This window comes from Aotus nancymaae, unplaced genomic scaffold (genome assembly GCF_030222135.1).
Source record: "Aotus nancymaae isolate 86718 unplaced genomic scaffold, 86718_ANA_hifiasm-v0.15.2.pri h1tg000032l_1, whole genome shotgun sequence".
NCBI lineage: Eukaryota > Metazoa > Chordata > Mammalia > Primates > Aotidae > Aotus > Aotus nancymaae.
The window spans coordinates 793,628-818,855 of record NW_026988446.1 but is presented as its reverse complement, the minus strand read 5'-3'; the positions used below and the strand labels follow the sequence as shown (position 1 = coordinate 818,855).

Here is a 25,228-nt window from a genome sequence, read left to right as displayed (position 1 = left end):
TGATGATGAACGACATGCAGTCATTAAACAAAAGGGTATTGCAAGAATGACTCACGTATCTGTAAAGAGTATTTGTTTCTAAACTGGCGTATTCCATGGGCTACTCAACATCTCCACTTAAATGTCTCATTAATTAGCGCCATGTAAAAGCACAGACGAAAGCGAGGTCCCAGTCTTTCCCCACCTACGAGCGTCTTCATTCATCAGCGTCGACTCAGGCGCTCTGCTATCCCTGGTTTCTGTCCTCACATCCCACCTCAAATATGTGAACAAAGTCTTTCCACTCTATCTGCAAAATAAATGGAGAACGTGTCTCGTGCCCCTTCTGCTGCAACGATCCTGTCTACCAAGAGATGCAGGGATAAAGAAAATGTGTTACGTACACAATACAGCACCATTCAGCCAGGCTGAGTAGTCGTCTGCTGAATGAATGGACGAGTTGGGGCCTAAAGGAAGAGAGTGTAGTCATGGAAAGTTACCCTGGTATCCTCATACTTGAAGGTGAAAAGGAGCATTCTGAAGAGGGGAAAGCATGGAAAGAGCTACCGTGTTTCCAGGATTGGAGTGTGGCCCTCCCAGACGCAGAGGCAACGCCATGAGGAAAAGGCCACAGACCCCACAGGAGCCGCACACGCAGTTGTCAGGGACACTGACCTGCCTGCCTGGCTTAAATCCCTGTCGAGCATTTTATAAGCTGCGTACCCTTGGTCAGGTTACATCAGCTTCCCCATGGAATCTCAGTTACATCAACTGTAGAGTAAGGCTAATAACAGGCTGTGAGAATAGAAGTATTCCACACGTAACACACCAAAAATGCTGCCAAATCATGATAATCACACAAGTTGTTATAATTGTTATATTATTTTTTAAATAAATTAATAAAATACAACCATGCATATACATTAAACTGTGATTTGAAATTGTATTCTAAGTGTGTGTCACCATTGGCTTGAACAGGGAGAAATGTGAGAAACCTCCGTACTTCTCTGGTTAAGAAAGACCGTGAATAAACCAATTCTACTCCAGACAAATGTTCTGGATAACCCACGTCTCTAGTCTAATTTTGGGAGGTTTGACTTCTTATATCATCACAAAAAATAAGAACTTGATTGAGAACACATTCTAGAAATTCTGATGGAAGAAAAATCTCAACTGTACATTTAGAATCTCTGAGGTTTTGAAAGTGTTTAGCCCCGAATGCCTATGGCTAAATGAACCACCTGCCCCTGAGGAGTTCTTGCTTGGGGAAGGTCAGGGAAAGCCTCAAAAGCTGTTTTGTCACCTGTGAAATGTGGGCGACCTTAACTTCACCCACAGAGGGTGAGGGTAGGATGAGGTGGTGAATGAAAACTGTTGAGAACGGAGTGGATGCCGAGGAAAATCTGAATATGGTGTTATTTCATACTCATCACTGAGCCCCTGATGATACCAAAACGTAAATTTTCTATGTGGTCTAAGGTGCTCAAGCATCATAAACACAGATTTATTTTCAGAGTTCTCAACTGTAATCCTTTTTTAGGACTTTTGGCTCAAGGGACTGGACTAGAGATCAATGCTACAAGGGAACATCATCTCGATAGGAGAGAAGAACATTGGGCTGAAACCCACTGAATAGCAGCTCAGGGAGTCAGACATCACCACAGTATGCCGACTGTTGGAAGGACCCCTAACGTGGTGAGAGGACCAACTCAAGTTCTTTCACACTTTAATATGGAGCTTTCCGCAATCTCAGCACTTTTTTCAAAGCCCCTGTGACATCCTTATTCCTGAAACTGTAAATGATAGGATTCAAGACAGGTGTAAGGATAGTGTAGAAAAAGGACACCATCATATCTTTCTCAGGGGTGTGGTAGGCGCTGGGGAGCATGTAGCTGTAAATAGCAGCTCCATAGAAGAGGGTGACCACTGTAACGTGGGAGGAGCAGGTGGCGAAGGCCTTTTTCCGACCCTCAGCTGAGTTCATCTTATGGATGGTGAGGATGATAAAGTAGTAAGACACTGAAATGACTGTCACAGGGATCAGGAGCATGATGACACAGCACAAGTACATGAAAATCTTATAAACTGAGGTGTCTGAGCAAGAGAGCTTCAAAACAGCAGGGACCTCACAGAAGTAGTGCTGAATCTCACGGGATCTGCAGAAGGGGAAGGTCATGGTGATGGGAGTGAGCATGAAGCCATCCACTGAGCCCACGAACCAGCAGCCTGAGGCCAGGAAGAGACATATCCTATGGTTCATGAGCACAGAGTAACGGAGAGGTTGGCAGATAGCCACATAGCGGTCACAGGCCATGGCGGCTAGAAGGCAGTACTCGGCTCCTCCCAGCTGCAGGTAGAAGAACATCTGGGTCCCACACCCAAGGACCGAGATGGTCTTCTCTTTGGCCAGCTGGTTCACCAGCATTTTGGGGACAGTGACAGAAATATATGTCAAGTCTATGAGTGAGAGCTGGTTTATAAAGAAGTACATGGGAGTATGCAAAGAGGAGTCAATGTGGATCAGAAGTATCAGTATAATATTCCAAGACACTGCCATCAAAAATATACTGAAGATAAGCAAGCAAAGGAGGCCAGGGTGTGAGGTCTGGCTGAAGATTCCCAACAGGAGAAAGTCATCACCGAGGGTCCGGTTGGCCAGCCACATGTTGGAATGATGGGTTGAGGTGGCTTTACCTGGAGGACAAAGTAAATTTTATGTTATTTATAATCATGTTGCACCACACATAAGTATGTTTGCTTTACTTTACTTTTTAAAAATCAGTGAAACAATTAGAGTTTATTTCTAACATCAACTCTGAATTTGCACTAAAAAGAGATAGCACATTAGATTGTGAATCTGATTCACCATTTAATATTTATATTCTCAGTAAAGATGTCCATACAACTGAAATTAAAATATTTCTTATAGGAGATTATATAGTCACTAATATTTTTTGTTATTTTTACTTGTATATGTTTACATTTGTTATATTTTGGGGTGTTAGTATCTTATCATTGCATGTACCTATATTGCTCAAATCCCATTCCCATGGGATTTTAAAGAGCTAGTAATGAATATTATAAGTATTTCTACATATTTGACCTTCAAGAGTCATTTCTACAAAAAGGATTAGTAATACTTGTGTTTCTTAATATTAAATATCTTGTTACAAATCTATGCATGTACAATATTTTAATATTTAAAAGCAATATCCTAAGCAACCAGCAATTGTACACATTTTAAACATAAAATCTCAAAACCTTTATACAAGTTATCAATTTAGTGAAATATCTTTAAATGTATTGGTAAAGACACTAGTACAACTTGTCAATTTTTTCTAAAATGATTTAAATGCTTTACTACATGTGATTTTAAAATATATTTTTATACTTTCACTTAACCTATTACAAAGGTATTAATTTTGTGAGTTATTTATACATATTTTCATGATTTCCATAATGATGTTTTAATTTGTTGGGGTTCTGCCAATCTTTCAAGATATCAGAAAAAATTATGGCTATCTCAGATCAATGATGCTTCAGAAATCAGCATTATCATCCAATCAGTAGTTTATTCTGAGGGGATTGGGCTGAACCTCACTTGGAATTTCTTGGTCTGAAACTTCTTTATAAAATTAAAGTAAAATGTAATTCGATTTCACAAGCCCATATGTTTTCTTACAACCTCTCCATTTTGCCCATAAAATCTTGGTGAAAGGAAGTTTGCCTCAATTTATACTTATCTTATTGTGACATCCAACATATTATTGTATGTGGGTTACTCATCCTACAGTTTCTTTTCCTAATGGTTAAGGCATGGGGTCTCTGAAGTTGGAATTTTCTTTTCTTTCTTCTTCTTCTTCTTTTTTAAGACTAATCAAGTGCACTAGTGAGAGGGGAGGAAAAAGTGGAATGAAGAATTCTACCTGTAACTGGCTGTGAACAGTCAGTTGAGATAACTCAGTATCTTCAGATCCTCCGAGTTCCAATTTCTTCTCAGAGCATCTAGTCAATTAATCACTTTGTAATAGACTGTGGGATTCTTCTTCTAGCTGGTTATGTTTGGAGATCAGTGGTGCTGGTCAGCACCTTCCTGTTCACAGCATTTTCTCTCCCTTGTTCAGAATTCCGTGATTTACACATGGATGCCCATTATTATTATTTTCTTCTTAGATAAGGAAAACGCATATCTATTCTTTATAAAATGAATAAAGTTTCAGATATCATTAGTGTTCAATATCTTAATAACAGGTGTCAAATGTTTCAATAAAACACACATGATATTCATCCTTTTATTTTGCAATTTCTCTTATGTATCCTTTTTTACGTTACAACTTACACTTTGTATTATTCTTTGTTATCATTAACTTAAAATTTGTAAATAAGAATTATTGTAATTGGTCATTATTATTTTCTTTTTTATTTCAAAAATTTTTCCCTGGTCAAGACGAATCTCTTTGGATTCTTTTTCTTTTGTTTTAGAGATACTTAACACAAGAGGTCACAGGAAGCTTAAGAATACAGTAATGTCAGTTTTTAACAAATTGTTTTATTATGTTAAAAGGCTTAAAACCAAAGGGGACCGAAGGTATTTTCAGTAAATAAACATCATATCATTGGCCATAACAAATGGTAGATTGTTTGAGTCAATTGTAATTAATAAATTACCAGACTAATTAATTAAGAAACTATTTTTTCCCAGAGCAGAAAGTAATTTTCTAAGTATAAAGGCAAAATAAAGAATTCCCAATAAACTTCAAAAAACTGGTAAAATCATTCAGTAGATTGTAAAAGACAACGAAACAACATTATCCAGAAAGATTTGAAAAAAATTATCGTCTAAGAATGAAGCATATGTATGTCAAGCAGTGAAGCAGAATAGAGGCCCTTCCTCTCAGATGTCCAAGAACTTAGGAAGCAGAGAATCCAGGTAAACCGTTTCGGAAATTCAGTATCAGCCCATTTCCAGCCCATGTCAGTCACGGTCTATCCCATAAAATAAGACAAAACAAGTGCAAAATGTGAGTCATGGTATCCTGGGTTGGAGTGAAAACCTGAGACAGATAAAACACACGTGCCAGATCAAATGGTGATCACCGACCCGCATCACATCGTCTCAAGGAAAAACCAAGGAATAGACAAAGTGGACTCAACGGAATTTCCACAGTTTATAGGAGAGAAGCATTTTCACTTACTGCCTGGCTTCTCAGCGAAATAAGTAAAGTGTATTTAATGTCAGCTCCCAAAAACTGAGTCCATTTAGGGACAGTGTCCAGGATAAGACTGGTGCTTGTTAGAGCTGATTAACTCTGGGTAAGGAGGCCCTGTTCCAAACTGAACAGGTGGTTTACAACGAGTACAATTATGCACATCACTAGTGAGATGGACATCACCTAGTCAGGGTGAGCATATCTTGGGTCTATCCAGGAGAACAAAAGTGAGAGTGGATATAGCATTTCTTGGCCATGTAGTTCAATCTACTGTTCTTCCACAGACACTGAAACAAGGAGACACAGTTTATAAAGCTGCAGAACAGTAAATCTCCTTAACCAAATCAGTTAATTTGTGTCCTTCTAGGAAATCAACGGAGGGCTATGCAAGACAGAAGAACAGCAATTAGGTTCATTCAAAAGTAATACACTATTTTCAAGCTGAATTGCTATTTCTAAAACTAAACCTTCACGGTGAAGCAAGCAAACTAGTCACGGGCTTCAGAGTCGTAACATCTGCACTGTCGGAAGGAGAGGACCCCTCTTCCTGAGTGGGCATTGATACTCCAAAGTGATGTGCCATCTTCACCAAGGAAGTAGAACTATGTTGCTCACCATGAGGCTTAAACCTCTATCAAGCATCTCTCACTCATCCACGTGTTCCTCATTTATAGTCTGGGAGATCAGTTTTTAAAAACAAAGGGAAAAAAGGAAGAAGAAAAGGAGGTTGGAAGGAAGAGAGGTAAAGAAAGCTGTAATATTCAACATTTTTCCAATTTTTAGAGAAAAAAATTTGCATCAGATTTGCCTGGAAAAAAATACCACCAGGAAGAAAAGCCTCCAGATGTGAAATCAATTATTTTTGGATTTAGCTCTCTTATTTTCTGAGGTATGTTGCAAGTCACCTAAAACTTTTGAGTATTTTTTTTCCATATATACCTGTAGGGATACACACTATTTATTTCTGTAGCCTAATTAATAGGATTGCCAAGAGGTTCAGATATGATAATATGCATAGCAAGTACTTTCTAAATTATAGCTTTGTGTGTAATATTAGGTTAAATACATTTATAATAAATGCTAGTTATTTTATGTGATCTATAATGATTAATATATAATACGTAATTATATATTAGTATAATATTTTACCAATTAATGTTATATTTGCTGTATTAAATATTATGTATTAACTATGTTATATTGGTGATTAATAATTATATCAATTGATATATAATTCTATAATAATGCATATATTTATGGATTATTATTATTAAATATTAATAAAATAATATATTTAATAAATTTTTAATTTAATATTTGATAAACTATTTCTTTCTTAGTGGACCAAAGGAAGAAATATCATACCCTGAGGAATTCTATTTCCAATAAGATGCTTCCAGTATAGTCATCTCGATGAACGAAAGCCTTGTCATTTTCATTTTGATCAATCTGCTCTATGATCAGTGAAACACCAGCCTGTTTTTCTGCGAAAGAGTTGCAGATGATGCAGCACTGATGAAGCTGATATGAACTTGAGGGCTCTCCCTGAAGAGCAGCTGATGCTGCTGAGTCTAATGTGTGTGGTCTTGTGACCACAAACTTGAAGAATGATGCTCTCCGCAGGGACCCCTCACAGGGCTGTGGTGGCCTCCCTGAGAGCAGTGCTGGAGGAGTCTCTCTTTAGCCCTTGTTGAATTATAGGACCTGATTCTGTAGACTTTTCCAACTGCCTAACTCCTATAACCCTCCAAAGGACAATAAGTAGCTACTAATAGTATACAGACCTCACCAGAATGTTTCCTTGAAGACCACTCCTCTCACCAGTGAAATCATTGCATCATCCTGCCATGAGGGAAAAGAGTGGAACAAACCCAAATTAGACCATTGATAACACATTTAACAGAGTATATTCTTCTATATATGTTTACTGGTTTGCTTAGTAATGACTGATCACTGTAGAAAATTTAAAAACTAAATATTATTATAAAAAGGAGAAGCAACAATACATACTCCAGAATGCCAAAGATAACTAAATAAACAGTTCGGATTTTCCTTTTTTTTAGCTATTTTCATATAGTTAATATAATTAATATCATTTTCTTTATAGAATTTTGTATCCATTTCATTCGTCTTTGAAAATATTATGACCACATCTTAAACCAAAGTATGTTTGTATTTGAGTGTACATAAATGTAAAACTACTAGATATTTGTATTATTTCTAATTTTTCTTATTTATGCCAAACATAGTTGTGCATAAGAAACTATATTTGGCATAAAATATAGAAACTATATAAAATATAGTTTCTGTGTTTAGATTCTATATAAAAACATAAAAAACTATATTTTATATAGTTTGACCTACATTAGGCATTTCTCCCAATGTTATCCCTCCCCAATCTTCCCCTGCCAGCTTCCTACTCCCAACAGACCCCAGTGTGTGATGCCCCCACCCCGTGTCCATGTGTTCTCATTGTTCAACACCCACCTATGAGTGAGAGCATGCAGTGTTTGGTTTTCTGTTCTTGTGTCAGTTTGCTGAAAAGGATGGTTTCCAGATTCACCCGTGTCCCTGCAAAGGACATGAACTCATCCTTTTTTTAATAGATGCATGTGTTCCATGGTGTATATGTGCCACATTTTCTTTGTCCAGTCTATCACTGATGGGCATTTGGGTTGGTTCCAAGTCTTTGCTACTGTAAACAGTGCCACAATGAACATACGTGTGCATGTGTCTTTATAATAGAATGATTTATAATCCTTTGGGTATATACCCAGTAATGGGATTGCTGGGTCAAATGGTATTTCTATTCCTAGATCCTTGAGGAATCACCACACTGTCTTCCACAAAGCTTGAACTAATTTACACTCCCACCAACAGTGTAAAAGTGTTCCTATTTCTCCACATCCTCTCCAGCATCTGTTGTTTCTGGATTTTTTAATTATCACCATTCTAACTGATGGTATCTCAATGTGGTTTTAATTTGCATTTCTCTAATGACCACTGATGAGCATGTTTTCATATGTTTGTTGGCCACATGAATGTCTTCTTTTGAAAAGTGTTTGTTCACATCCTTCGGCCACTTTTTGACGGGGTTGTATTTTTTGCTTGTAAATTTCTTTTAGTTCTCTGTAGATTCTGGATATTAGTCCTTTGTCAGATGGGTAGCTTGCAAAAATTCTTTCCCATTCTGTTGGTTGCCAGTTCACTCTAATGATTGTTTCTTTTGCTGTACAGAAGCTCTGGAGTTTAATTAGATCTCATTTGTCTATTTTGGCTTTTGTTACCATTGCTTTTGGTATTTTAGTCACGAAGTCCTTGCCTATGCCTATGTCCTAAATGGTATTGCCTAGGCTTTCTTCTAGAGTTTTTATGGTGTTAGGCCTCATATTTAAATCTTTAATCCATCTGGAGTTAATTTTTGTATAAGGTGTAAGGAAGGGGTCCAGTTTCTGCTTTCTGTACATGGCCAGCCAGTTTTCCCAACACCATTTATTAAACAGGGAATCCTTTCCCCATTGCTTGTTTTTGTCAGGTTTGTAAAAGATCAGGTGGTTGTAGATGTGTGGCGTTGCCGCCAAGGCCTCTGTTCTGTTCCATTGGTTGATATCTGTGTTTTGGTACCAGTACCATGCTGTTTTGATTACTGTAGCCTTGTAGTTTAGTTTGAAGTCAGATAGTGTGATACTTCCAGCTTTGTTCTTTTTGCTTAGGATTGTCTTGGCTATGTGGGCTCTTTTTTGGTTCCATATGAACTTTAAGGTGGTTTTTTCCAGTTCTGTGAAGGTCATTGGTAGCTTGATGGGGATAGCACTGACTCTATAAATTACTTTAGGCAGTATGTCCATTTTCATGATATTGATTCTTCCTAACCATGAGCATGGAATGTTTTTCCATCTGTGTCCTCTCTTATTTCCTTGAGCAGTGGTTCGTAGTTCTCCTCGAAGAGGTACTTTACATCCTCTGTTAGTTGCATTCCTAAGTATTTTATTCTCTTTGTGGCAATTGTGAATGGGAGTTCACGTATGATTTGGCTCTCTTTCTGTTATTGGTGTATAGGAATGCATGTTATCATGTAACACACACATGGAAAACTCTTCAAGGACTTCCCACCCCACTCAACCAAATTCCAAGTGCCTTAAGTGTTGCTGTTGAATCTCACAGAACTTGGAAAATAGAGGTTTCTGGCCATGGATGTTAATGAATCTAGTATCCTGTTTACGCACCTAGCGTCCTGAGAGTGGCACAGGAGTGTTCTTTGATGCCAAGTATTAAGAATCTATTCCCTGTGGGTAGTTTTGTAATGCTTGAAACTCGACCCGTTTATACTCAGTTCTGTTCAATTCACCCACCATTTATTATGGCCTAGTATTTGACAACTGTACTCAAGAGTGTAAGAGATTCAAAGATAATTTTAGAACCTTAGGGAACCAGCCCCACACCCCACTCGTGGGTACCCTGAGTTTGGTGGTGACAAAGGAATGAGAAAAAGACAGATTAAGAGTGAAAGGGACCATGTGACCATCACTTTTTACTGGAGGCAGTGAAGGCCCTGAGCACTGATCTCCCACAGTATTTATTGGTTACAATCACTTTGATCTACAGGGTAGGGGTGGAGTAATGGTGGGGAGAGGGTGATGTGATGGTGGGGTGAATCACTGAGCCAGAACTGAATCAGAGCCAGAACTGGTGAGTCATTCCAAAGATTGAGCACAGTGGCAGTTTGGGAGTTTTGCAAAACAAGAACATGTGTTTATCTTTAGCTTATTATCTATGTGCAGTTGATGGAATGCAGGCCTTACAAGGAGGCTGCAAGCCTGGCCCCATCACAGCGCTATGAAGGGGTTTTATGTCCTTGAGCACAATGTTTATGGTGACAGAGCCGAGGTCACCCTGCACCGGAACATCAGGCGTGGGGAAGTTTGCCTCCCCAGAGGCCGCCTGCAGTTGGCTGCTGTTGTTCCCAGGTTATATGTTACTCACAACCAATTTATGCAGGCACTCTGCAAGTCCTTCCTCCCAAAAATCTCACAGTTACGTGGGGTTAATACTATAATAAAAAACATGACTGACGTGTGTGCTTTATCTTCTTTGCCACTTGTGCATTGGCATTCTTTTACTCTATTCCTACAAAACTAATCACAGCATTTTTGACTAAATATTTGATAGCTTTTGTAGATTTTTTCCCTCATTTTGTATTGTTTAAACATGAACAAATATGGTGAAGGAGAACTAGGTCAGAGTGAAAGGTTGCCGTGAACTCTAAGATTTGGAGTTTTTCTTCCCTAGAGAAAATAAACAAGCACAGATAAATTATTTAACTTAATAATAAATGAGTTGATATGTCACTGAAAGGTCTCTACATAACAGTAAAGTATCTGTCCCTTGCTCCCCTTAGGAGCAAGAATCCAGACAGGGTGAATCATCTTAATTGCCAATAGTAAGTATACGCTGAGAGCTGACCCAATATTCTCTAGTGAAACAGGGCAAACGGAGGCGGTTCTTAGGAAGCCCATCCTCTTGGCAATGAATCTCTAAGCATCACCTGTTGCTACTTTCTGAGCTGATGAGCAACATGCAAATACCCTTTTGAACGCCCCCGTGACATCCTTGTTTCTGAGGCTGTAGATGAGGGGATTGAGCATAGGTGTGACAATGGTGTAGAAGGCCGACACCACTTTGTCCTGCTCAGGGGTGTGGAATGACTGCGGCAGCACGTATGTGTAGAAGGCAGCTCCGTAGAAAATGCTCACCACAGTTAAGTGCGAGGAACAAGTGGCGAAGGCCTTTTTGCGACCTTCAGCTGAGCGCATGCGGTGGACGGTGAACAAGATGAGGGCGTAGGAGGTGGAGATGATAGAGATGGGGATGAGCAGCATGAGGACACAGCAGATGTACATCAGAGTCTCATACAACGACGTGTCAGCACAGGCCAGTTTGAGAACTGCGGGGATCTCACAGAAGAAATGGTTGATACTACGGGAGCCACAGTAAGGGACATTCATGGTGATGGGAGTGAGCAGAAAGCCATCCAGGGAGCCGCCAAACCAGGCACCAGCAGCCAGCAGCACACACATCTTGTGGCGCATCAGGACTGGGTACCTCAGAGGGTTGCAGACAGCCACGTAGCGGTCATACGCCATGAGGCCCAGTAGGAAGAACTCAGAACCAATCATGGTCAAGTAGAGGAAGATCTGGATGCCACAAGCCACAAAGGAAATGGTTTTCTCTTTAGAAACCATGTCCACCAGGAGCTTGGGGACAGTGGTGCAGATGAAAAGGGTGTCCATGATGGACAACTGACTGAGCAGAAAGTACATGGGGGTGTGGAGGCGAGAGTCCACCCGGATCAAGAATGTCATGACCAGATTTGCAGTGACAGCCACTACAAAAACAGCCAAGATCACGGTAAACACAACCCCCACAGCCCCACTGTTCACCAGAAGCCCCAGGAGGATGAAGTCAGAGGATGACGTGGTGTTCTGCATTGATATTGCCTGTGACAGTTCCAGGGAGAGGAAGACACCACCCGGCGGGAAGCAGGAGAACACAGTCGAGATGGGAAGTCCGCAGTGGAGATGACCCTTTGGGGGGTGCTGGTCAGGAGGAAGTTTTCCAGAGTTGAGGCTGGGGAAGAACAAGCAGACTGACCCACACGTCACAGAGCAGACTCTGCGGCTTATTTCTCTTTGTCAGAGAACAGCTCTTCACTGTGTCTGTGTTCATGTGGCTGTAGGTTATGGTAACTGCATGACAAAACTGCCGTACGCTGTAACCAAGAATGGGGTTTTAACCACATATGTTCTGTCCATGCTGCTTTTCTTGCATCCAGAAAGTCATCTGACCCATAGCAGGGTTAAGTAAATACCAGCTGGGAAAAGAGGGATGATGGAGTCATTGATTGACAGCATGGATAAAGACGAGTGAAGCAATGATAGAGTCAGTGATTGACGGAATGGACAAAGGCGAGTGAAGCAATGATGGAGTCAGTGATTGATGGAATGGACAAAGGCGAGTGAAGCAATGATGGAGTCAGTGATTGACGGAATGGACAAAGACGAGTGAAGCAATGATGGAGTCATTGATTGACAGAATGGACAAAGGCGAGTGAAGCAATGATGGAGTCATTGATTGACAGAATGGATAAAGACGAGTGAAGCAATGATGGAGTCATTGATTGACGGAATGGATAAAGGTGAGTGAAGCAAATAACTGAGGAAATGGAGGGTTAGGATAACTTGTGGGGCTTCATGAGTAAAATGTTCCCTATGTCTCCGTTCTTCTATTATTTCTTTTTAAAAATTAACTGCATAAGTTTAAGGACTACGTGTGCAGTGTCGTTACCGGGATGTGTTGCATGGCAGTGGAGTCTTGACTTTTACTGTAACCATAGTTCAAATAGTGCAGACTGTGCACACAGCAATTTCTCACCCCGCAGCCCCCTTTCAGCGCCCTGCTCTTCCAGGCCTTCCATGCCTATTGTTCTGATGTTCATGTCTAAAGTTGGGCCTCCTCCCTGTTCTTGCACTGTTTTGCAAACCTTTTTGTGGGACTTTCTTCAGGTAGTTTTTTACCTTCTAAGTCATTTGCAAATAGTTTCCAGAATTAAATTTTTAAAAAGCAGTTTTTAATGACACTAAACTGATTCCCTGCGTGGCTCCCCATTGCTGCTGTAGGTTTGGGAAACAGGCAGGGAAGTTAAAATGTTGGCAGGTTAAAGCTACGTCAGCAGGAGACGTACAGGAGCAAGGTTAGCCAAGCTACGTCTGCCAACGTTTACCTGAACTGAGACCAGGGCTCAACTTAGGCGTAGAAAGCTACGGACCAGACACAGGAATGTGACAGCAATGGGCCGCAGTTTAAGAAGGGATTTTATCTTTAACTTATATCAGGTGGCAGAAAGATTTAAATGTTAAAAAACAAAAAGGAAAAGAACCATACATGTAGCAAAGCAGCACCCTCTTCCTGCCAGCCCGTCCCCCGCATGTCAGGCCTCAGCACCCTCTTCCTGCCAGCCCGTCCCCCGCATGGCAGGTCTCAGCACCCTCTTCCTGCCAGCCCGTCCCCCGCATGTCAGGCCTCAGCACCCTCTTCCTGCCAGCCCGTCCCCCGCATGTCAGGCCTCAGCACCCTCTTCCTGCCAGCCCGTCCCCCGCATGTCAGGCCTCAGCACCCTCTTCCTGCCAGCCCATCCCCCGCATGGTAGGTCTCAGCACCCTCTTCCTGCCAGCCCGTCCCCCGAATAGCAGGCCTCAGCACCCTCTTCCTGCCAGCCCATCCCCCGCATGGCAGGCCTCAGCACCCTCTTCCTGCCAGCCGGTCCCCTGCATGGCAGGCCTCAGGGGCTTGAGTCTCAAACATTTCTGTCTGTAAAAATGAAAGTCCAATCAAGCCCAGATGCATGCTGCAGGGTTTGTAAAAATTAATTTATTTTTCCCTCATTCACATGTTGCTAGATACCTTGGCCCCGCTATTCAGTGTTGCCAGATTTAGCAAATAAAAATACAGGATCCTCAGCTATATTTGACTTTCAGATAGTCAGAAAATGTGTTTTAGTATAAGTTTGTAATATACTTACACCAAAAAAGAGGGTTCATTGTTTACCTGAAATTCAAACTTACCTCGTTGTCCTTTACCATGCTGAAGTCATACCTGGTTTTCCAAAGTTATCAGAATTGCAATGACATTAAAACGTGACCAATAGAATCAGTACAAACTAATTAATAGAGTGTAATACAAACATGTTATATATTAACATCAGAACTAAATTGGCTGACTCCCAGTTTCCCTCTGATTGATATGTTCAGATTACTGTGGAAGTAGCTCAAGGCTGTGGCCTCCCAGAAATACTCTGTGATCAGAGCTCTAACTCTGTGTCAGTGAGTCTTAGCCTCCTGATCCACTCCTGATCCTTTAAATTCTATTCCATTTCCCAAAGATAACTGAACACAAATATTGTCTAAAAATATATTCTGCTAAAGTCCAAAAATATAAAAGAAACATTCTATTTGAGACTCCCAAAACTTCCTAATAAAGTTAACCCACACTAAGAATAGAGTACATCTCTTTGTCCTTTAAACAAATTCAAACATTTTTACCCAAAAAGTGTAAAACAGTAAAAACAGGCCGGGTGTGGTGGTTCATGCCTGTAACCCCAGCACTTAGGGAGGCTGAGGTGGAAGCATCACTTGAAACCAGGAGTTTGAGGTGAGCCTGGGCAACACAGAAGAACGCGTCTTTATAAAAATATAAATAAATCAGCCAGGTGTGGTGGTGCATGCCTGTCACTTGAGCCTGGAGTCTGAGGTTACAGTGAGCTATGATTGTGCTACTGCACTCCAGCCTGGGTCACAGAGCAAGACCCTGACTCATAAAATAAAACGAATGAATAAAACGTTTATTTAATAACAAACTAGCAATTAAACGTGTAGTATTTCTCATCACGTCCCTGCCAGTAGTCGCCTGGCTTAATCCGTCGTTACACACTTACCTGGCTAGTTCCACAGACTTTCTCGCAGTCTCCCTGCTCTCCCCCGCGAATCCCCACCGCAGTCACACGGACCCTGCCTCACACCAGGTCCCTTCCGCTCAAACCCTGCAGTTGTGCTTTCGATCACACTTTACGGCCCGTTGCGTTCTGAGCATTTTGTCCTCTCAAGTGATCTCCTGCTTACTCCAGTCTGTCTGAGCCTGTGCTCCAGCTACCGTGGCTTCCTCGCGGGTCCTCTGTCCCCACCTGGCAAGAGCCCTGAGCCCAGGCCTTCGGCTCTGCTGCTCCCCGGGCCTGGGGCTCCCCCGGACCTCGGTGCAAGGTCGTCCCCTCCCGTCCTACGGGGCGTTGCTCAAAAGCTACCTTCTCAGAGGGGTCTGTTCTGCGCCTCTGACTTGACTTTTCTTTTCAACACCATCTGACACACTACACTTTGTTCTGCGTTTACCTCTTCACACTAGAAAGTAAGCTTCATGGAAATAAGGATTTTTGCCTATTTCGTTAACTGTGTACTCTCAGCATCTAAAGAAATGACTGTAATGTAAATCTTTGTTGAATAAATCATTTTTAAACACATGCAGCCAGCAAAAAATGCACATTACTTCTATTTTTTTAATATGATAAACCTCTGGTAAAATTCCTTCAAAACGTCTCCTGATTTTATAAAATGTGTTAAAGAGAAATAATTTTTTTAATGCCAGGCACTTGTGATAATCTTCACTGCAAAATAAAATGAACATAAAATGGGATCCACCCACATTTTATAAAAAGAAATTTCATTCTAGGAAACAAAAATAAATCACAACTTTTTACGATCAAACAGCAATAAAACTTTTACTTCTAAATCATTAAGGTTTATATATAGTTCAAATTTGAGACAATTACTCTCTGTGGTTTAAAATAAATACACTTAGTTATAGAGTAACTAAGATGTCAGCATAATTCACAAAAAAAGGAATGACTTGCCCCTTCCTCTGCCCTCTGATTCTGTCCTTGCTATGACAGCTCTTCATTCAAGTAGATAGATTGATAGATTAAAGATAACTTTAGATTCAAATGTTATTATATATCCAGAGATTGTATTGTATTGTAGATGTTCATAAGATAGTTTGAATTCACTTTATGTTAAACAGATAAAAAGACAGAAAATTATTGTCTATGATTTGTTGCAGTAGCAGATTTCCATCTGCCTTCTATTATCAGAAAAATTGTCTTAAATAATGCCATAGGGCTTATTATTAACTTGCTACTCTGTTAAATTGAATGACAGTGTAATAGACTTAGTTTGGTGTTAAATGAAACCACGTGTGGGCAGCATAATCTTCCACCTCCAGCAAAGGTCCTTATCTGCTGTCTCTGGAACCAGTGAATATGCTCTCTTACGTGACCAAAAAGACTTTGCAGGTATGATTAATTTAAGAATTCTGAGATGAGGAGACTATTCTGAGTTACGCTGCTGGACTCAGCATAAATGCCATGGTCTTACAAAGGAAAGAGGAGGCAGGAGAGTCAGAGACGTGACTTGGAAAACAGGTCGGAGGGATTCAGTCAGTCTCTGGGTTTGACAATAGAGGGGACCCCAAGCCAAGGAATGTGGGTGTCCTCTAGAAACTGGAGAGGGCTAAGGAATGGATTCTCTCCTAAAGCCTCTAGAAAAGAAGGCAGCCTCCCCAACATCGTGAGTTCAATGCAGTGAGAACAATTTTCAACTTCTGATCTGCAGACTGTGATATTACCAACTTTGTGGTAATCTGGTACCACAGCCATAGGGAACTTCTATGCCAATAAATAATTTTCTTAGTTTTTAAACTAAATTGAGACGTGTTGCAATGATAAATTGGCCAGCACTTGCGTGATGCTTACTGGGTCCCAGGCATCATGGCACATGTGCCAGTGTTTTGACGCGTCCTTCACAGCAGCTCCATGGGGCCGATCACTGTAATTATCACCGTCTCACAGCTGGCAAGACTGAGGCTCAGAGAAGTCCAGTGGGAGCGCTGGATCCAGGCTCAGGGACTCAGCTTTTGTTTTTCCTGCTCTCTGCCACTCAGCTGCTCCCCAAACACACAACATCATTCTGAGCATCGCTTAAGTTTACAAGCAGCCAAAGAGAAGTTAAATGAATTCAGGGTAAAAGGCCATAAACTCACTCAAGGCAAATTTGAATTTCCGATCAAAAGTTGTCGACAAAGTAATAAAGTGACAAAACGAAGTTAATAATTTTCCAGAAACTAAAAATTCTCCCTAACTCCTGGGCGATTCTCAGTCATTATACGCCTGCCTGCAGGTGTCTGCATTTATACTGAGGTCCATGAAAAAAAACTCGCCAAACGTACCCTGAGAAAGGTCTTGCAAATGCCAGACTCACAAAACTCACTGTTGTGAGATTGCAGAGGGCATGACTTACCTCCCAGCAGACATCATCGAGCCCATTAATAGGCATGTTTCCAGTCCTGCCCGGTGTCACCACTGTTAACAGGAGCACTGCACGCACTGCTCCCTTCAGGGGATTTGAGATTTAAGACCCCTGTCACGTACATAGAAGGGAGTGGCGGAGTTCACTTAAGAGGAGAATGATTCCAATGTTTCTCGCACAAAGAAAAGACAAATATATATTTAGGGTCCTTGCTAGACCTTATGGTTTCTTCTATTACAATTTTATATTGCGTAAATATAAATGCTTATTTATCGTGTAAATAAAACAGATATGTAGAAGCAAGGGTTCAGTTAATTTTAGATCCATATTCCTCACCTGAAGACAGACCCCACAGGGAATCTGGTTCCCCCTCACCTTGGGTCATCGAGTTCTTGCTAGACCAGCCTAACCGGCATCCAACAGCAAACGAACGTGGGTTTTATCAGCACGTTGCTCTGAAGGGACCTTGTCCCCAGGTCATTGTTAGGACTAACAAGCTGGCAGATGCCCACTGGGTCCCCTTTGGTTTTGAGACAGTCTTGCCCTGTTGCCAAGGCTGGAGTGCAGTGGGGTGATCTTGGTTCACTGCACCCTCCGCTCTGGGTTCAAACAATTCACCTGCCCAAGCCTACCAAGTAGCTGGGATTATAGGCGTGCACCACCATGCCCAGTTAATTTCTTGTATTTGTAGTAGAGATAGGATTTCACCATGTTGGCTGGGCTGGTCTGGAACTGCTGGTGATCCACATGCCTCGATCTCCCAAAGTGCTGGGATTGCAGGCATGAGCCACCGTGCCCAGCCGCCTCCCTCTTTTGTAAATTGTTTATCAGTTAATATCATGGCTCGCAACAAAACACCAGCCCGGAGGTTAGAAGATATGGTTCTGAAGCCCCATCTGCCTCTTGCTTGAATGGGGCAAAAATTTGCTGTGAACATCAGCTTGTTTATCTCCTATGGGGTGAATTCTTTCTCTAAATACTTTGTAAGATTTTGTGAAGATCAGAATCAAAATTAGATAATGTAGTTAAATATGTTCTCAAAATTAGGGACAGTCTTCTCTTTATTTGTTCCTCATTACCTGGATTAGTGCATTGTTTCAGGTACACAACAGATAATATTAAAATTAACTTTAAGTTATTAAATCATACAGATTTTATTACTAAATTAATATATTGTTTTAATAAAGAAGCAAATCTGGTGACCACAAATTACCTTATATAAGAATTTGGTAAGATGACTGGGGAAAAATCCTTGGTGGAACTAGTTTTATGTGTGAAGGGAGGGGCACCCACCACATGTAAAATGAAATTAAAAAATGTTTAAAAATTGTATTAGAGTAGAGCCTACAACAGAAACGTGCACACCTCGACAGTGGAAAGAATGATAAACCACCATGAAAAAAACATATTCATGTAACCACTGCTGAATTTGTTGAATAGATTCTTTTTTTATTGCATTTTAGGTTTTGGGGTACATGTGAAGAACATGCAAGATTGTTGCATAGGTGCACACATGGCAGTGTGATTTGCTGCCTAACAACGTTGACTAAGTCACCACCTTCCATGCCCCAATCACTAATGTCCATGATATCCCTGGAAACCTGTCAAAATGCACTTCACTCACTTACTGCTTTTCAGGTACACTTCTGGAGGAACATTTTTCCTTCTATCTCTGTGTTGACACTACAATAACGTAAGGCTGAATAACCTTTTCTTAGTATTTACTTGTAACCACTCAAAACTTTGTCCGATATTTTCTAAACCTTGTATCAACAAAGAAAATAAACACCAGGTCCATCAGTATTTATTTTTTATTTCCCATATATCAGGACCTTACACACAGGAGAAGCTAAAGTTAAATAAACGTATGGTGGAAAAGTCAGTGTGGTCTTTGCTTAGTTAGGATTCCACCAAAGTCACACATCTATCAAAGCACCACATTTAACTCCAACTAATTACAAAAGAAATACTTTTCTTTAGCATATCGATGAGATGTCAAGAATAAGAAAACTGATCAACTGATTCCAAGGGAACTAAGTTAGCTAAAGACATGTCTTGGTTTATTCATTCTATGTTTATCTATTACTATTCTAGTCAAGTGTAAATGACAGTTTTGTGGGTGTGGCCATGTAATAATCTTAATGGCATAGTCAATTTTCAATCAATCAATCAATCAATATTTATTAATTTCCAGGAATATATTGGACTCCACGTGAATAAAGGCATGGCAAGTATTTATAATATAATTTCAGAGGTAAGAGATAAAATAAAAACATTCATAAAATGTAATTAAGAATACAGAACCAAAAATACAATAGTATCACCCTCATAAAAGTTTTCTAAGTAAAACTGCTACACTATCAGCACTGGAAAAAATCTTACTCATATCATGAAGGAGGTGGCAAATGCTCCTCGCAATTTCCATCCAAAAGTTGGCCGGCAATGCAGACACGAAGGATGGGTGACCACATGTAACACATAAAAATACCTGTTCGGGCACTTCAAAGGGCTGCTTGGCTTGCCATGACGGTTTAGGGGGTACTTGATGGAGAACGCCCTCTGGAAACGTTTCCTGGTGAATCCAGTAGAACAAATCGGCTAATGCAGAGTCTCGCCCGCCTCGCTATTGTTCCTAGATAATCCTTGCACGAGGATTACTTTGCCTGTTTAGATATTTGAATTGCTAAAAATGACACTGGAAATTCTGAACCAATTTGTGAATACCAATATGGTATTTCTGAACCAATACCATATTTTCTGGAATAGCTGTGTATGGCCACACGTTTGTACTCAGCCCCCCACTAGTTCTTCCTGAGCATATTGGCCACTCGGATTCTCTGGGAGGGGCCCCATCTCCCTAGTACTTTCCTCAGCGCAGCGGCCACATCTTTATTCCTCAAGCTGTAGATGAGTGGGTTGAGCATGGGGGTGAGGACGGTGTAGAAGGCGGACACAACTTTGTCCTTCTCTGGAGTGTGGTAGGCGTGGGGCAGCACGTTGGTGTAGAAGGCTGCCCCGTAGAAGATGCTCACCACCATCATGTGAGAGGAGCACGTAGCAAAGGCTTTGCGCCGGCCCTCAGCACAGCTCATGCGGTGGACGGTGAGGAGGATGTGCGTGTAGGAGACAGAGATGATGGACAGAGGGATGAGCAGCATCAGCACGCAGCAGGCGTACATCAGGGTCTCGTAGAGCGACGTGTCTACGCAGGACAACTTCAGCACAGCTGGAATCTCACAGAAAAAGTGATTGATCTCTCGGGATCCACAGTAGGGGAAACTCATAGTGACAGGCGTCAGCATGAACCCATCCAAGGAACCACCCGCCCAGGAGCCGACCACCATGAACAGGCAAATCCTGCGGTTCATGAGGAGGGGGTACCGTAAGGGGTTGCACACGGCCACGTACCGGTCGTAGGCCATGAGACCCAGCAGGAAGAACTCCCCTCCCATCAGGGTCAGGTAGAGGAAGATCTGAAATGCACAGCCCAGGAAGGAAATGGTCTTGTCCTTGGAAAGGAGGTCCTGGAGCATCTTGGGGACGGTGACACAGATGTAGATGGTATCCATGATGGACAGCTGGCTGAGCAAGAAGTACATGGGGGTGTGGAGGCGGGAGTCCACACGGATGAGCAGAATCATGACCACATTGGCTGTTATAGCCACCACAAAGATGGAGAAGACTATTGCAAAGACAAGCCCGGGGAAGGCAGGATGGGTGATGAGGCCTATGAGGATGAAGTTAGTGGAGTTCTGGAGAAGAGCTTCCATGCCCATGTTCCATGACAGCTCCTTGGCCTGTAAAGGCAGAAATCTGGTAGCTTATTTAATGACCTGATATTTAGAAAGAGCCCACCAGGTATAGTATGTCAGAAGCACCATGACATAAAGAAAAGAACGTCTACTTCAGGATAATTTGAAATCCTAGTTTCAGTATCAATGATCCGTATGACATTGGACAGAAAATTAATCTCTCAACTAACTCAATTTCATCATCTGTGAAAGGTCATCATAGGTCTATACAGGCTGGATGTGAGATGTAAATGAAATAATTCATGCAGTGTCTCCTTTAGAATCTGTTTTATTTTTATTCTGAACTATTTTCTGAATACATTTTATAATCTTACCACTTTAGATTGAAAGTTTCCTGAGGGTGGTCACTGTGCCTTATTTCCCATTTTGCCTGGCAATACATGGTTTGATTGAATTTAAATTGCTCTCTGCATCTCCATTAAGATGATCGTAATAAGATAATACAATTATGACTTAAGAAATTGGTAGAAAACATCAGATAACTGACTTTTTTGGCTTCTCTTGTTACTGAACAGCTTTGTGAGCGTGAGCCACATCAGAGCAGTACAGACGACCTCCCTTGAGGGTCAGGAGCACAGTGTCGTGTGGTTAGACTTTTGTGCTGCAGAGGAGTTCGTATTTCAGGCACGGGTTGCTTTGAGGACTTGTTCTCACAGAATAATCGGGATCATAAATCTTGAAGGAGGAGCACCACAAACTCCGCTTCACAGCAAGGCCATAGTTCCGTTATCATGGTGGCTTTTCTGGTTGACACAATGAATTCTGCTAAACTTTTATGACTCGGTACTGCATCATATCGTTCAATGATGACCTATTCTCTTAAAATACTGTTTAGCCAAAATGTGACAGTTCCCCCAACAGAGCGGCATTCTATACCTGTCCTAGTGTTACATTATCCTAGGAATCCACTGCTAGTTGGATTTTTTCCTCCTTAAATTTATTTCCCTTCCATTTTACTGATCCTTCATGTTTATAAGTAAAAATAACGACCGATGTGAAGACATTTCTGAGCTTAGAGGGAAGAAGACACAGAAGTATCAAACGCTCTTTGAACTGAATGGAATGAATGCTCATGTTTTTATTCTTGAGTAACGTGAATGCACATCCCCTTGATATTTTCAGGGATACGGAGGGATGAATCGTTCCTTTTTGCTATTAGATTTTGGTGTATTTCTTCCCATTATAGTGACAGGATTACTGAAGAAACCTATTTCTGCAAAATGCTTTGGCCACTAATACTACAAACACATCTGAATCTTTAGGTTCCAGATTAGTTAGATTTACAGTCTCCGAAGCGTCAAGAAGGAATAAACTCCCCTTACGCTGAAGCAAAAACAATTGGAACAGCAGAGACAGTGCTCCTTCTCAGTGCTCATCAAAGGTGGAGAAGATGAGCATATAAGCAACAGGCCTAAAAGATGTGTAAACTCCTAAAGGGAGAAAATAAAAATCAATTTTTGTGTTGGTCTGTGCTGAAACTTAAATTTATCACACCTTGGTTGAGAAGGAGAAAAAACAACACATGAGCATCAAATGTTAACTCCTGACAAGCTTGATGAAAGTCACTTTTGCCTTCTCTAATGGAAGAAAGGTTTTCCTGTGATAGCTACAGCTTTGAATCATGGGTCAAGAGACAATACTTACATATAAAATTCAATGTACAGCAACTTTTGTAATAACTCGCTGGAAGTTAAAAATATTAATTTGGCAGACAATAAGTTTATCTTGACCAACAGCTATTATTTCCCTTAAATGCATTATGGATATTATACGTTAATTACTATAGTGCCGAATTAGCTTACAATCATCCTTTTAAAAATATACGTGGAAAAACTGAAATAAGCAAGAATGAGACAAATGAAAATGACCTAAGAAAATAACCAATTACTTTTGAATCAGAACATGAGCCAGAGCATTGTGTTCCATGTAAATAACCAGACCACACCTCACAAGGTTTTCAAAGAGGGGCCAAAACACTCTATTGCCTCAAATGTCTATGAAGAAGGAATGAAGACATTTCCAACTCCTAGATCTTGTGTCAGTATGGATCCTGGAAGAAGAAAGTAAAAAAGCTGAAACAGGAGAAAAATATGATTTTAGCTACCTTCCTTAATTTTATACAACCAAGACTAAGTGAGTTAAAAACAGAAACAGAATCAGATAGTGGTTGCTTGTGAGTGTGAGTGTTGTGTGTACACGTGTGTGGAGTGTGTTCATATGTGAGAGTGTGAGCATGGTGTGTGTCTGTGTGGGGATCTGTGTAGGGAGCTGACGTTGCTAAAGAGCCCACGTCTCCCCGTCGGCTCCAGTTACTCAGCTTGACAGGCTTTTATGTGCCATGCTAAGGTGGCTTCTAGGAGACCTCTTTAATATTATCTATTTTTTGTAAAGACTTTATCTTAAGGCACATGTGTATGCCTTATGGGGTAAATAGAAGAGGAACGAGGTTAGAATAAAATAAAGAGAAAACATCTTTTTTCCTCCAAGTGTGCAGAAAGCCTTCAGGCACACCTAAATGCATGTGAAGACAGCAAGTAACAGTAATTAAAAATAATTATTATTTAACTTAAAATGTAACTATTTTAAATTATAATAATTAAAATTTTAATAACTAAAAATATTCAAAGGGCAATCTATGCTTATCAAATAATAATATACACCCTTGCCACCAACAAATTAAAGTCTGAAGATTTCTCATTGTGAATACTAAGCACAGTCTTCCAACTGTCCACTCTTACGTGCCATTTTCCTCAGTAAAACCATTCATGCCCTTCTCAACTATTACCCGATTTCCCGTAGCTTCCCATGCTTCACGCTTAATGTCCTTTTCCAAGTGTCTGCTTGCCAAAGAGTGAATATATGTATTTATGCTTCTTAAGCTTGAAGAGACCATTGCCTCAGTTATTAGCAGATAGGGTCACAGTATGGTGGCCTTCTAATAGTCACAGAGTAATGCCTAAAGAAAACATCCTAATATCTGGGTGATGTTCTCTCTGTTTTTCATGAAAATCTAAGATCCTACCTTAGAGAAGCTGGGTCCAAGTCATTCTAATGCAACAGTGGAACGTCAGGCTTCTTAAATACATGTGTATGGAGGTGAGGCCAGGTCAAAATAAGTCTTTTCACTAATAATAGATTTCCACATCCCCCAGGAAGAATTCCTGGGTTAGCAATTAATCCAAGTTTACTTGGTTTACCACGAACATTAGAAGAAGTTCATCCTTTCTTGCCAGAGGGTGAATTGTTTCCCCAAGTGAAAGACTGGAATTGTTTCTTGGTATTTCATCATGAAAATGTCTTATCAAATCTTGGCATCTCTCCAGAGTAATTTTAAAAGAAGTGATTTGGGGATAAGAGACAGCCTAGCCCTAAATTGAAAATTGATTTTGAGTTTCTTTAGAAATAGAGGCTATGACAAACTAAAAAATTTCTTTCTCAAAAGTCACCAGCCTGTTTTGTTTGGGGAAAAATATTTACAATTATATTTAAAAGTGTGAACCAAAAAGCACTGGAGACAAGTCTCAATCTATGTAGAGGTTTATTGTGCCAAGGTTGAGGATGCACCTGGGAAAGAGGAACACAAAATGAGTGTTAGACATAGTGAACCCCAAGTTTCTCTTCAAAGAATCAGTATGTCAGTATGTTCAGCTCTCTTATGCTTTAATTCTCCATGTTAAAGTTTAACTTCCTTGTAGGTTCAGTAAACAACCTTTCCCACCAGTTCTCATCAGTAGCTCACATCTGTTCCCCCGGTCCCCTGGACCGTCCTGAGTCATCCCGGTCACCTGATCCGGTCACCTGCTTTGACCTATGTCACCCCTGGGTACGTGCTCTGACCTGCCTGTGACCATTCTTCCTGCCAAACTATCCACCCCACCGCTCTGGCTCGCACCTCTGCTCTCTTTAAAACAGCCAATCAGAATTAGACTAGACTGTGTGGTCTAACCCTAGCCCATAGGGGAAGGGCACAGGAGAAGGGACGACCTCCCTCAGGAACAAGGACCCTTTCCTGCCCTTGTCCAGCTGTGCGCCACCATTGTTCCATCTGTGAGCCGCATCCTTCTATAGAAGTAAATTTCCTTGCTGAGGAAACTTATATTCGATTGCTCCTTTTTTTGGTGGCACCAAAAATTTACAGATAACGAAGAAGCATCTGAGATTTGTGCTATTTCCAGAGAGGGTTGGGAGCCTTCAATATTTAAAAGGACAACAGTAGGCAGGAGAGAAACAAGGAAAGAAGAAAAGGGAACTGTAGATAAATGGAGTGTTGCTTTCTTTCGAGGCTTTAATCAGCGTTCAGTTCACTGAATTCACACTTTAG

At 40.9% G+C, this 25,228-nt stretch overlaps 3 protein-coding genes across 5 annotated transcripts; all 3 read right to left on the bottom strand.

The window, feature by feature from the left end:
- Positions 1-1,705: 1,705 nt before the first annotated feature.
- LOC105731085 (olfactory receptor 2T10) lies at positions 1,706-4,006 on the bottom strand. Its single transcript, XM_012472662.2, has 2 exons — positions 3,906-4,006; positions 1,706-2,673 (listed from the first exon to the last, which is right to left on the bottom strand). Exon 2 carries the CDS (start codon positions 2,642-2,644, stop codon positions 1,706-1,708), a length of 939 nt encoding a protein of 312 aa, XP_012328085.2. The 5' UTR covers positions 2,645-2,673; positions 3,906-4,006.
- A 6,717-nt stretch (positions 4,007-10,723) lies between these two features.
- Positions 10,724-11,915, bottom strand: LOC105731084 (olfactory receptor 2T11). Its single transcript, XM_012472661.2, has 2 exons — positions 11,841-11,915; positions 10,724-11,686 (listed from the first exon to the last, which is right to left on the bottom strand). Exons 1-2 carry the CDS (start codon positions 11,913-11,915, stop codon positions 10,724-10,726), a joined length of 1,038 nt encoding a protein of 345 aa, XP_012328084.2.
- A 6,619-nt stretch (positions 11,916-18,534) lies between these two features.
- LOC105731128 (olfactory receptor 2T2) lies at positions 18,535-23,979 on the bottom strand. Of its 3 annotated transcripts, none has more exons than XM_012472746.3 (2): positions 23,930-23,979; positions 18,535-20,892 (listed from the first exon to the last, which is right to left on the bottom strand). In XM_012472746.3, exon 2 carries the CDS (start codon positions 20,869-20,871, stop codon positions 19,897-19,899), a length of 975 nt encoding a protein of 324 aa, XP_012328169.1. In that variant the 5' UTR covers positions 20,872-20,892; positions 23,930-23,979; the 3' UTR covers positions 18,535-19,896. The 3 variants fall into 3 exon arrangements, with proteins under 3 accessions (XP_012328169.1, XP_012328167.1, XP_012328170.1); XM_012472744.3 differs by having other exon boundaries at positions 18,535-22,337; positions 23,930-23,973; XM_012472747.3 differs by lacking the exon at positions 23,930-23,979 and adding an exon at positions 22,853-22,881.
- Positions 23,980-25,228: the final 1,249 nt, after the last annotated feature.

Coding starts and splice junctions, on each gene's coding strand:
- LOC105731128 (XM_012472746.3), bottom strand. CDS start 20,871: ATGGGCATGGAAGCTCTTCTCCAGAACTCCACTAACTTCATCCTCATA.
- LOC105731084 (XM_012472661.2), bottom strand. CDS start 11,915: ATGAACACAGACACAGTGAAGAGCTGTTCTCTGACAAAGAGAAATAAG. Junction 11,687..11,840: donor GTCTGCTCTGTGACGTGTGG/GTCAGTCTGCTT, acceptor GAACTGTCACAG/GCAATATCAATGCAGAACAC.
- LOC105731085 (XM_012472662.2), bottom strand. CDS start 2,644: ATGTGGCTGGCCAACCGGACCCTCGGTGATGACTTTCTCCTGTTGGGA.